The 13821-nt window shown below is 41.1% G+C and overlaps 1 protein-coding gene across 3 annotated transcripts in view; it reads left to right on the top strand.

The window, feature by feature from the left end:
* The window catches only part of hipk2 (homeodomain interacting protein kinase 2), a 120156-nt gene that overhangs the window by 97783 nt on the left and 8552 nt on the right, over window positions 1-13821 (top strand). The window contains exons 8-12 of one of the 3 annotated variants that reach the window (XM_074677315.1): window positions 3665-3794; window positions 4483-4604; window positions 10934-11064; window positions 12006-12188; window positions 12308-12631. In XM_074677315.1, coding sequence (XP_074533416.1) covers window positions 3665-3794; window positions 4483-4604; window positions 10934-11064; window positions 12006-12188; window positions 12308-12631 — 890 coding nt within the window. Of the gene's footprint in view, window positions 1-3568; window positions 3795-4482; window positions 4605-10933; window positions 11065-12005; window positions 12189-12307; window positions 12632-13821 lie in introns of all 3 variants that reach the window. The other 2 variants (XM_074677314.1, XM_074677313.1) reach the window with 2 other exon arrangements.

The raw sequence follows: 13821 nt of genomic DNA, 5'->3' as shown, positions 1-13821 counted from the left end.
CTGGAATGCATCTCTGGCTTGTACTTTGCAGCTTCCGTGCCCGTGTATGATGAATGCCACAGCGCCTTATTGATTGTGTTCCCTCCCCTGGTGTTTATCGAACACGCTAAAGAGAGCAAATGAAAAATGAAAGCGCTGTCTCTGTTTTTCCCTCCACCCCTCTGTACGCTTAATGAAAGGGCTAAAATTAGACAGCGGAGCAAATACTACTTACAAGCTGAGCAAACGGCGCCTCTTTAAGGCGTTTGTTCATCACATCTCTGACGCTCACAGGCAGTTTCAGGACTTCATGTGCTCTGTTAATGGTCAAGACATGCTGGAGGTGCTTCATCTAATGATGGAAGAGCTGTGAGATGATACTCCTGTCAGGCCTATTGATCTGCAGGCTGGATAGTGAAGCTGTGACATGAAATGTCAACTTTTGCTGCAGCTCATTATAATTGCTTATATTGATTCAGCAACATCTACATTTAAACAGACTTATAATGTGACTGAAGCATGCATCATCTACGGCTGAGCCTAAGTGAGATGTTGGTGCTCGGTTACTGTGGAAGTGTGAAATGAGACATTTGAAGCACCAATAACTTGTTTTCGGCTTATTGTTACTGCAGCGTGTACGTGATTTCTCTCCAGCAGTGCATTATTCTGGCTGGAGGAAGTGAGGGTTGTTAGCAGATGAGAGCTGGTAAAGGAACTGAGATTCTTCATTGAAATAAGAAGGGCTGCCAGTGTTAACCTTGAATCACACAGTCCAGATTTACTGCATTTCACTGTTAGCGTTGATGGTAAGCTGCATGCTGCCACTATGATGCATAACAATGACACCACTGCTCTGTCGACTGACACATTTCACTGAAAAACCTCCCAGACAGCTCAGAGGAGAAGTCAACAGTAGTAAGCACCTTGTGTCAAATAGAATAAAAACCTCACCAACGCACAGCACAGGGTGAGCTCCCACCTACGAGAGGTGCAGCTACTCAGACTGAGGTCAGCGGGCACACTGCAAAAAGTAATTTGTTGACTTTATTTGAAAAATTAACTTGTGAAAATCATGAATTTTCAGTTTTTAATGCTGCACTGTCCACGCAGCGGAGCACAGACAGCCTGTGCCCCCTCTGAATGTTCAGCAGGGTCTCATATCCACCGATGTGTTTCCTCCTCACTCATGGTTACAAAACACCATCACAATAAAAAATGTCTTTGCTGTAAAACAACCGCAAAATTCTGGCAGCAGGTTTGCTGTATTTTACTGTTACTTTACAGTGTAATTTTTTACAGTGCTGTTTTTAAAAATAACAGGATTTTACTGTTGAAATTTACAGTAACTTTTTACAGCGTACTGAAGAAAACTCTGCTTTAAAAAGAAAAAAATGTTTTTTTTTTCTTTTTTTTTTTTTATGGTAATCCATAAATAGATACAAAAGGTCATTCACTCAAACGAAATTCACTGAAAATAGTAAATGACATAAATAAATGAGTAGAATCTAAATAATATGCACCTGGGTAACACTTGCAGAAAGGTGATAATGTTGGTGTGTTTGAGCTGGAAGTGCAAACGCTGTCACATCAGGGATCACTGGTAATGATATAGTGACACTAATTTGACATTAAAGTATACACTCCTGCATTTGTCTTAATATGTAAGAGTGTTCTCCTTTAAAATTATAAACCTTATACTTGACAGATTAAACACTGTTATGCTGTTTGCTAGTCACATGTTCCAAAAGTGGGGGGTGGGGGGTCCAAAATCAGAAACAATTTACACTCGCATATTTAATTTACTGCTATCAGCAATAAACAGAATTAGGGTCTGAATCTTTTATAAAACTGTACAAACAGAAAAGGTTCGATCTGTATTTCACATGTCTTGTTGATGACCCTCGAGGTGGCAAAACAAGGATGATGACATTTTGGAAACAGATTAATTCATAAAACACAGCAATATGTGACAATAGGTTGTCAAATTTCATACCAATTAAGTACTTTTTAATTTTTTTTATTATAATTGGTTGGATTTGCCTATTGGCCTATTATCATTTGAATCAATCTTTTGTGTTTTTGATTGTCAAAATTTATTACCAATTTGTTCTCAAATGTGGTAAATATATATATATATATATATATATATATATATATATATATATATATATATATATATATATATATATATATATATATATATATATATATATATATATATATATATATAAAGTTATAATAATAATAGTAATTATTATTATTATTATTATTATTATTTATTTATTTATTTATTTATATTTTTTTATTTATTTAAAGTCCTACACAGGGAGTTGCAGGTCTCTTACACTGCTAGCTTTTGGATGGTGGGCTGAAAGTCGTGCCTGTACCCAAAGTGGTGGTTTCAAACCACCCAGGTGTCACAGTGCAGAATTTATTTATAAAAATATTAATAATTCATTTTATTTTTAAGGCACCCAAGGACGCGGTAAAGAGCATAGTTTAAAAACATTTCAACAAAGGTTTAAAAAAAAAAAAAATTGTTCCAAAAGATAAGATGGACGGCAGTCAGAGTGAGTATGCCAGGAGAAGTTGATGGTTTTTAGGCAGAATTTGAAAATAGTCAATGAGTCAGTGTCATGGATGTCTGGTAGGGGGGAGTTCCAGAGACGGGGAGCAGAGTGACTGAAGGCCTAATTTATTAGGACAATAAATAAAAAGCCAAAAGTGTAAACATTGTTTCATTACATTGATTTGGTTCCTGCATAACTCATCATGATTGGCTCTAGAACTTTTCCAAAATGCAAATAATGACATTTTGAACATGTTATTAAAAAATGTAATTTATCAGGATTTAATTCCCCTTTAGTCTTCGATTTCTTTAAAATGAAGATGATGCATATGTACTAAAAAGACTGCAGTGCACACTGAAGCACTACTCCAGGTAGAGGTATATTTTTTCTGAGAGGTAGTCATCTTTTTTTTGTCCTGATAATGGCTTTCACATCATGATATCATGTGTAATTCTCTGATCCATTACACCCGTCTTGATGTTTGAAATGAAACAGTTCTTCAAAAGGAAATAAAGGATTTTTGTGGTTAAAGGAGAGAGTCAAACAGTGTCAGAAAATAGATATTATAATAGTGTAAAAACCGGAAACTCGACTGTGAGCTCCTCTAAAAGAAACTCATCAGTCTCGCTCTGAAAGTGCTCTGTGGCATTCTCACTCATTGATGGTTGATTATTCTTTGAATTGTAGCATTGATTGGATCCCTGCACACATTCTGTCTCTCCCTCTAATTAATCAAATCAACACTCTGCATATTTGAAGACGCCATCAAATCAGTTCTCCCATTTCTTTATTCTTCCCTCAGCTTTCATTAATGATGGATGCCCTGCCATCCATCTCCTCCTGATGCTGATTCTGTTTACCATCTTTATGTCTGCATTGTTCTCTTCAGATATTTTTATCTTTCTGTTTGCACCATGCATGCTGTTCAGCCCTCCTTCCTTGGAGCTCCTCCACTTCCCTGTCATTCCCATCAGAACCTCCACGCTCATGATTTTATTTTGGTCCCATCATTCCTTTAGGCCACCAACCTGGCTCCCTCCTCCACCAACAATGCCACCCTTTCCTTTGCAAGTCCTGATGTCTCCATACTAAACTACCAATCTGCACTCTACCAGCCCTCCGCTGCTTCCATGGCAGCCGTGGCCCAGAGGAGCATGCCCCTGCAGCCGGGGGCTCCTCAGCTCTGCGCCGCCCGACCCGACCCCTTCCAGCAGGCACTCATCGTCTGCCCACCTGGCTTCCAAGGTAAGGAGCTCTCGCTGTCACTGTACGTTAGAGTAAACCAAAAGATTTCTGCTCATCTGTGCCAAATATTAGAAAGGAGCCATGAGCATCTGCTCTAGAGGAGGCCGTGCTATGAGGAAAACGCTTCTTTGAATGTATTTGGTAGCAGACAAGCAGCACAGAATTAGGTTTTTATTCTGTCTCAGTGCTCAGACAGTCTTCCCTTTATGGTCGCTTTTGTCGCATTTTTATGTGTGCCACAGGCGGTGTCAATCCTGCCATACAGGCTGTGATTCAATGATAACTTAATGAGGCAATTAATCATTTGAAAGGATATTTATATCTTTGTGTAATGCTTACTCATTCCTCCTTTGTCTCCTCTGTGTTTGCTCTGGGAGGGCAGAGAAGCTCTGAGGCATTTCTCGCTGTTATTTATTCCTTCTGTGGGACCGCTGATAAAAAGAAATTCCATTATTAGAAACTGTTTTTATACTATTGCCATGACTACTGTTTTTGTTTTCCTCTGTGGTGCTGCTATGTTTGAACATAGCAGAAGGCTTTTGACATCTGTTGCATGCAGATTAATCAGTGTGCATATAGAACATGTTATCTGTGCTGTCGTTCTTCATTTTGCAGATGGTATGCTGGTTTTAAGTGACAGATGGAGAGCTGTTAAGTGTGTTTGTTTACATCCTCTGTTCATGTGCAGGGCTGCAGGCGTCCCCCTCCAAGCACACCAGTTACTCTGTGCGGATGGAGAACGCGGTTCCCATAGTGACCCAGGCCCCCGGAGCCCAGCCTCTTCAGATCCAACCCGGCCTTCTCACGCAGGTAGGAAGAGATTTGAGTGTCTCCAAAAAGGAACTTTGCGATTTCCCTGCCTGTTCGGCTTGGATCGTTGTGCACTGAAACAAAGCTCTCTGCATCCCTTTTTTCATAAGCCCTCACTAAGAATAGTATCTGTCGATAGAGGCTGGAAATCACTCGATGTTCGTGACCCTGCCCCTGCTGGCAGCTGTTTTTTTCCTGAGCGCATTCAGGCCAAGCTCTCCTGTGCATTTCTCCCTCTCCATCCTCTTCCTCTCTGTCTCTTTCTCTCCTTTCTCCCTCCCTCTGCTGCCCCAGTCTCCTGGAGGCTGAGGCTGACACGGTCTGATGCACACAAAGGCAGGAGCCTTTCACACAGAGCAGGCCTTCACCGGAGCCTGCACGCTGCAGCCGGAGCTCTAGCTGCTCGCGTACAGTTGTTGGATGTAACAGAGAGTGACTGTGCATCACCACTCCGGCACAGACTGGAGACCCCTTACATCGCCACGCCACCTCTTTCCCTATGGAAATTTCCATGAAGGCTTTAAATATCCCTGAGAATCCTGGGAGTTTGAAGCGCTCCCTTATCTCCAGTTAATCATGCAGTAGGCAGGCAGGGAGGCAGCAGCGCTCTGTGTGTTAGTCTGTGTGCACGCCTGTGTTTCTATGGTGGGTTAATCTGTCAGATACCAAATGGTGATTAGCTCCAGGGCTGCTTCCAAGTCAGGCGCTCCAAATTACAGGCCTCAGAGGATCCTGGGAGGTCAGGGGAAGCTTGAATGAGACCCAGAGAATCTGAATCACTGGATCCATGGATCTGATGGATCAATCAGAGTTGGTATCTACGGAAGCCTGTTTCCACCAGTAAGGGGGAAAAAAAGAGAAAATTTGAAATTATGGGATAAAAAGTCATAGAAAGAAGTCAAAGTCGATTCTGTTTAATATTCTGTTTGATATCGTCACTTAGTGCAATATCTGCCCAGAAAAGCTCATCTTGCCTCGTCTACCTCCTTATGTAAATACCGTAGTTCTTATGAGATTTAGTACTAATTGCTTTACTGATACTGATACTTATACTTATACTGCTTGCTTATTTTATGATATACCAAACACTTGTTTTAGTGTATGTCCCTATTTCCAACTGTTGTATTATGTAAATGGTAATATAGTAATGGTAAAACAAAAAATATCTCAGGAATTGATGGAGTATACTTGATTCCTGATTCCTGAATTATGAAATAAAAAGTCATAATTATGAGATGAAAAGTTGAAATTTTGGGAAAGGAAGTCATAAAGTTAAGATTTAAAGTTGAAATGTTTTTATTAAAAGACATAATTATGGAATAAAAGTCAAAGTTTTAAGAAAAAAAGGCATAATTTTGGAAAAAGGTTTTAATTATGAGATAAAACGTATAGTTATGAGCTAAAAATTCAACATTTTTTGATTAAAGTCATAAGTATGAGATTAAAAAGTCAAAATTTGGGGTTAAAAAGTCAAAAGTTTGAGATAAAACTTATAGTTATGAGATAAGGTATAATTATGAGATGAAAAAAAATTATAATTATGAAATAAAAGATTGAACTTTGAGATAATTAATTCATTATTATGAGATAAAAAGTCAAAATTATGAGATAAAAAGTTATAATTGTGAAATAAAAAGTCATAAATATGAGATCAAACTTTTAGTTTTTAGAAAGAAAGTCATAAATATGTGATTAAATGTCATAACTATGAGCTAAGTTATATTTGTGAGATAAAAAGTTGTTATTATAAAATAAAAGGTCCAAATTTCGAGATAATCAAGTCATAGTTTTGAGATTAAAAGTCAACATTTTTAGATTAAAAGTCAAATTTATGTGATAAAAACTGAAAATTATGAGATTAAAAAGTCTAAATTATGAGATAAAATTCCTAATTATAAAATAAAAGTTTAAGATTCTAAGATTATTGAGTCGTAATAATGTGATTAAATTCAAATTCATTAGATAAAAAGTCAAAAGTATCAAACAATGTGCCCTGATTGAGTGGTAGTTCCTGCACATTAAACTTTAAATTACTACTGTAGTGTGTTTTTATATATTTACAGAGATTGAAAGACACAACTATTAATAAGCTTATATTTATCCATCTTTTTATTTGGTGGAATATATGACCATGTTTAGGGTTACATATTGTTTACTGGGTGGGTGAGCTGATGCACTGAGAGTGAGGTGGTGCAGAGACTCTAATGCGAGCAGGAGCTCATGAATCTCATAGTTCTGACTTATTTTGTATTTTTTTCCTGGACGGACTGGGCTATGCTCTGTAATGTGTAGCTTGCATGGTGCTGCCGTGCTCTGCAGGTATGCACCCCTGTCTGCGCACATGTTAAACAAAGACAGGCAATAGTTAATGTAAGCAGATGGTTTATATAGGCCAGCAGGCAGCACACCTAATAACTGGGTGTGCTGCCTGCGTGTGTTTATTCCTTTCTGTGGGAGGTCTTGCAGGCTTGGCAGAGTCCTTGTTTTCCTCTTGGTTGCATGCTCCCCACCTGTGCCTCCTCCCACCCACTGCTCACTGTTGCCCATGCACCCGTTGCCCACATTGAACCCATGCAAGTTAGGCCTCAGGCTCCCTGGGTGTGCAGAGGGAAGGAGGCTCCATGCAGAGGGGGAAGAGAAACTAGCAGGACCTTTATCTGGAGCAGGAATGCAGAAAATGTGGAAACAATCGGGGAGTGAGAGCTGGGGCTCTCAAAGGCTCGAGGTGACAAAGGGTTTTCACCCGGGGAGTGTAGGTCGAGGTGGGAGGCGGAGGGCCGCTGATAGTGATGGTGGGCTCTGGGAAGAAAGAGAGCGGCTTCTTAACTGGGTTACCATTTGAGAGCAGACAGGCCGGTTACACAATGCAGACACCGAGTGAGGGAGACATGCAGAGTGCCAGGAATGGAGATAGAGCGGGCAGGAGGCGGAGGAGCAGGAGATGGATGGATGTATTAGAGTGTCTTAATGGCATGTTGATAAAAGGCCTTGGATGTGGTCTTAGATGTAAAGACCATCGCCCGCTCCAGAATGTTCCATTAGAGATGTCAATCATCAGTGCAGAGACGAGGCAGCTCTGCTGGCCTGCAGATGCCCCCCTGCAGCACTCAGACCACAGGCTGGTGGGTTTGGGCCCAGTGAAAAAACACGCTCCACGTCCACCAGGCTGAAACCAGAGAAGAGCGCGAGCAGCCACTTTGTGTCCGAGTGGAATAGAAAGAGACAGAGCAGAGGCAGCACAGGAATACAGAGATAAAGGTTAAGATAAAGTTAAAGATAAAGGTAAAAATAAAGCTACCGTAGCGTACGCACCCATTATCTGCTTTGCACTCAGTATGCTCCCCCTCTCAGTCTCTCTTCATCCCTCCTCCTCCTCCTCCTCCTCTCTGTTTAAACGTACATGTGCTGCAGCACATACTGATGCCGTTGTAAATAGATGTGCAAATGGTATTAAAGGAACTATTCATTAGTCCTGACGTTAAAGTGCTAATCAATAGAGCTGCATTAAACTATTAGGGTTACACACACACAAAGGAGCACGCAAACACACTCAAGCATACACACTCACACACACACACACACACACACACACACACACACATCTTGGCACATCTTTGGGCATATTATGGCTGATTCTCCTCCTGTTCTGCATCAGAAATACAAAGTAGCCTCTTTCTCAGCAGCTTGAAAAGAATCACAGATTTAATTAGAACATGGGTTGATTTGACACAAGTCAAACACATAATCACACACACACGCACACACACACACACACAGACACACACAGAACAGAGACAGAACAGAGCTGCTGTACATCTTTATTAAGTCCTGGTCTTATCTCTTTTGTTGATGGATGTCTCCTTGAAGCTGCTGGAGTTCATTTTGCATGCCCAGGAGCTGCTTTAAAGCAGCTCTTATTCATTTTTGAAAACATTGAGATTTATCACAACACCCTCAGAACCCATCAGCCAAGTTCACACTGCCAGAAACTGAAATCTTATCAAGTGTTTTTGTCTTATTTTAAGTAAAAAATGTCTTGTTTTACTTTATATAAGCCACATTCAACTGATGAGTCCAGAAATATGTCTCAATGTAAGTTATTCGAAGACAAATATGAGCTCTGAATTGCATGTAACTAGTAAACAAATCTGCAAATGGAATAAGAAAAAATTGCTTGAGAATGTGCTTAAGATGAGAAAAATGTCTTAATACAAGTAACTTTTCCTTTGCTCCATTGGGAGATTTTTTTACTTGTTACAAGCAAGCCAAATTCTCTGGTAAAAAAAAAATGAGACAATGCAGAGGTGCTAAAATCTGCTGTTTCTCATTCGGTTAGGGTACCTTTCACATTTGAAACGATATGGTACCAATGCCTGGTATGTAGTAATCAGTACTGGTACTTAACGGTACCAATTTCCATTACTTTTTTATGTTTATGTGGTAAAAAAACGTCATTTTTTTCAATAATTTATATATTTTTCAATTTAACATATTTATTTTTCAATATATAACCTTGTAATGCTCTTCGGACCACATCACCCCTGTTCTCATTCAACTACACTGGCTCCCTGTCAAATACCGCATTCAATATAAGAACCTTCTCCTCACCTACAAAGCTCTGCATGACCTAGCCCCCTCATACCTCTGTGACCTACTCCATGAATACACTCCCTCCCTCACCCTCCGCTCAACCTCTGCTGGACTACTCACAATCCCCACTTCACGCCTCACAACCGTGGGTGCCTGAGCCTTCAGCTGCTCAGCACCCAGACTCTGGAACTCGCTCCCCCCACACATACGACAGTCAGACTCTATCAACCTGTTTGAATCTCAACTCAAAACTCATCTGTTTAAACTGGCCTACTCACTTTAATTGAACATTGCACCTCACTTGCTTTTATTCTGATGATTTGTTTTAATGATGTTTTACAATGTTGCTTTTATCTTTTGTTGTAAGGTGGCCTTGGGTGTCATGAAAGGCGCCCTCAAGTAAAATGTATTATTATTATTATTATTAATGTTTTGTTCATATTCAGCATGGAAAATCACTTACTCTTCCACTCCCTCACAGTCACAAGGATGCGTTTAGGTACCTAAACATGGTACCTTTAGATTTCACATGAATAACTACCTGGTACTTTTGACAGAATTAGGTCGGTACCTATAAAAGTACCAAATTCGGTACCCATACCTAGTTTGTCGAGTGCCCTCTTGAGGCAGGCTAAGGAAGTACAGAAAGTACAGGAAGTCACAAACACACCAAGCCATAAAAGCTGTTTTCATGGCAGAAATTAACCGTTTTACAGCCTGGTTAAAAAAACTCTCCTGTCTGAATCACAAATTTCACTATTGACACACACTGTACTCGGGGGTGAATTTTTTTCTAACTCAGCAGTTTGGAGGATATTAAGATCGGGAGCTTGCTCTATCAGAGGCACAGCTCAGGTCACATGACTGACAGGCACCCTATAGCTGCACTCAAAGCACCCGTCACTTCCAATATGACTGTGATAGCCAACTTACTTCAAAATCCTTTCCAGAAATAGATGGTTGGGCTGGGATGACATGTCATTCTAGCGATTCAATTTTTGGAGCACAGATTCAATTTAAATTGCGATTCTTAGATATTTACGATTTTTAAGTTTGCTTTTTTAACACCAGACCATGGGAAACAGTTAAATGATGATGATAATGTCTACAGACTATATCAGGAGCCATATTTTCCCATAAAATGTACATCACCTGAGTCAGAGAGAAACATTTCACCCTCTGCCGGATAAAAGGGGAAACTTTTTTCCAGTCCAGTTTGTGAACAGAGACTGAAACGAAGAATTTGAATTAGAAAAAAAATTGATGTTTGACAAAGAATCCCACTTGTGATATTGTCGAACAAAAAAATCCTGATATGTTGATTTACGATTTTTTCTCCTACCTCTATCAGACAGGTGACATCGGGGAGATTATACCCATTGATAATGCAGTCTATGGTTACAAGCAACTCAGACCTCATTTTTGTTTTTAAATAACTTGAAATAAGACATTTTTCCGGACCCCTGAGGTAAATGTGGCTCTTACCAAGTCTAAAAAGACATTTTTTACTGAAAATAAGACAAAAATATTTGATAAGATTTCAGTTTTTTCCAGTGCACTTTGTTCCTTTTCCTCATGCATTAGTAATGTTTAAATTAACGCGAGCAAACCAAAGACTCCAGTTAACTATGGGTGACTTTGCAGCACATGACAGAAGAAAAAAACAATATAGTTTGGATGTTTTTTGTTTCATGGCTGTTTTTCTTCCCTTCACTCTCTGTATTCTCCCCTCCTCTCAGCAGGCCTGGCCCAGCGGCACCCAGCAGATCCTGCTGCCTCCGGCCTGGCAGCAGCTCACCCACACCTCAGTCCAGCATGCCACTGTCATCCCCGACTCCATGAGCAGCACACAGCCTCTCGCCAACTGGAGGTAAACACCCCCGTTTCTTTACTTAAACTGCTCCGAGCAAACCTTAACCTTTCCTGATTTCTGCATGTGGAGAGCAGTTATTGATGTCTGAATATTGTGTCCTACAGTTTGTTTTCTGCTCCTCCTCTGCAGCAGGATGTAGCTCGATAGATAAATCCAGCAGGCCGACATGTCATTTTAGAGCTCTCAAAACAAAGCACTTTGTAAAATCGGGTTTATACGCTGGACGAGGAGCATCGTCTGGGTCAGATAAATTGATTTTAAAGGCCTGCAGTGGTTTTATGGCTTTTATAGGTCAAAGTGTGCCAGAGGAAGACGGTTTGGTATAAGACTGATTGACCGAGGAGCCTGCACCTGCGTGACAGCTTGTCCTCTGTCTTCAGTGAATCACAGCTCTTATGTGAACAGTGGTGCTCGTATGAGAGTCGATTTACCTCAGGGAGATGGGATATAGGTACACGTAGAGACATCACGCTGAGTACAGCCTGTCACCGTGATGACTGGATAAATGGATGGATGGATGGATGGGAGAAGGCTATCTGCAGAGAGATAAGGAGGATGCACAGATATAATGTGCATGTGTGGCTGCTAGGGCTGTCTCTGCTCAGAAACACTCAGAGCTGTCCATCTGTGACCAGACGCCCCGTCTCCTCCCCCGCCTGTCCAACGGCAGCTCTGTTGTCCTCACAGAGACAATTGGGAAAGTGTCGCACTTCCTCTGCAGAGCTATCGCTCCACAGCTGCTGGTGTCAGCTCCTCTGCCCTCCCTCCTCTCCGTCACCCACTCTCGCCACTACTTTCATCAGCTTTAAAAAGTCAGCTGCTGCCACCTGCTGGATTCAGCAGGAAACACCTCTCCCGTCTGTGATCCTGCAGTATTCTGTGCTTTCTTTGCAGGTTTCTTGCTGTTTTGGTGACAATGCGCCTGCTTTTTGTTTCAGGAATACCCATCCTCATGGCAGCCATTACAACCCCATCATGCAGCAGCCGGCTTTGTTAGCGGGCCACGTCACACTCCCATCAAACCAGACGCTCAATGTTGGAGTAGCACATGTCATGAGGCAGCCTCCATCCAACAACAACTCCTCTTCCAAGAAGAACAAACAGCATCAGAGTTCTGCCAGGTACGCTCAGATGACTTCCTGTAACCACACCATCACCACAAAGAGATCCTGATGTTTTATAGTTTCAGATTTTGAGCTCTCTGGTGTGCAAATCTCCCTTTTTCTCATTCCTCTTTCAGGAACATGTCATCCTACGAGGTGTCGTCCTCTCAGGCGGTGCTGTCCCCGCAGCGCTCCAAGCGGGTGAAGGAAAACACACCTCCACGCTGCGCTGTGCTGCAAAACGGCTCCTCCTCCAACTGCCCGCCCCAGCAGGGATGCGGGGGCGGCGGGTGGGGGGCTAATGAAGCAGAGCAAGCCTCAAGCACCACCCGGGATCACCAGCACCAGCACCAAGTCCCCAGACAGACCATCATCATCCCCGACACGCCCAGCCCTGCAGCCAGCATCATCACCATCAGCAGCGACACAGACGAGGAAGATGATAACAAACAAAACAACAGGTCAGTCCACAGCTCCGGGGTTTGTCATCACATGTTTTTGTAGTTCTGTTCATCTCAGTGGATTCAGGTGTGACTATCCCACTGTGGAACAAGATCCAGGATTGGTACTGCATAGGAACTTCAACAACAACAAGGCTGGACTTGTCAGGTTTTAAACAAGAACTTCAAGATATCTTGACTGTTTTACTTCAGCATGTGTCCAACCAACTTCTTTTTTAAGTTAAAAAAAAAAGGTTCAATATGTCCAATAAGCAGTTAAAACAGATCTTTAGTGGTCTGTTTGCAAGTGGCAAAGTGAGGCAAGGCAAGTCTATTTTTTAGCACATTTCTACAACAAGGTGAGTCAAAGTGCTTCACGCTATTGAACTGCCACCTTATGAAGTGATTGTGTTAATTATTAACATTTTGGTGTTAAAACCAAGAGGCAATATCCAGTTAGTAAAAATGAAGCCTGTGCTGAAGTGCTAAAAGTTACTCTTCGTCAAGAATCCGCTTGAGGCTGGCTGCAGAAAGACCAGAAATCACGTACACACCAAGCCATAAAACTGACTTTTATGACATTAAAAACATATTTACAGCCTGGTTCAAAAACAGCTTGAGTCTAAAATGCTGATTTCACTGTCAGCACACACTGTACGGTGAGTGATTTTTTTTCTGTCTCTGGGGTTTAAAAGTTGTTAGGATTGTTTGATTGTCCAATCAGAGGCACAGCTCAGGTCAGGTGACTGACAGGTGCCCTGTAGCTGTTTGAAAGGAAACTCGCAGTAGGCTCCATATCAAATGTAGCTACATGCACGGATTGGCTTCATTCCAGGTTTCAGAAACAGACAGGCGACGTCTCGGAGACCTTGTCCATGTTTTAGACAGTCTATGCTTAAACCAACATTTTTTGTTTTGTACATTAATTTTTAAAAACCAAAAATGACTTTCATCTAAAAATACTGCCATTCAGCCACACTGCAACAACTGAAATTTAAGCTAATTTTTGAGTCTTATTTTAAATGAAAAATTATCTTATTCGACTTGATGTGAGTCACTTTCACCTAAAATGTCTTGGAAAAAAAAGTGTCTTATTTCAAGATGTTAAAGTCAAAACTGATGTCTGAATTGCTTGAATGGATTTTTTTTCAGTCTGCCAGCAGGGTATGAAAAATGCACTTGTCAAGTTTCTTGAAAAAAGAATAACGTCT

This window comes from Halichoeres trimaculatus, unplaced genomic scaffold (genome assembly GCF_033239565.1).
Source record: "Halichoeres trimaculatus isolate MK-OKI-2021-1 unplaced genomic scaffold, fHalTri1.1 fHalTri1_scaffold_10, whole genome shotgun sequence".
NCBI lineage: Eukaryota > Metazoa > Chordata > Actinopteri > Labriformes > Labridae > Halichoeres > Halichoeres trimaculatus.
This window is presented reverse-complemented; position numbering and strand designations above follow the sequence as displayed.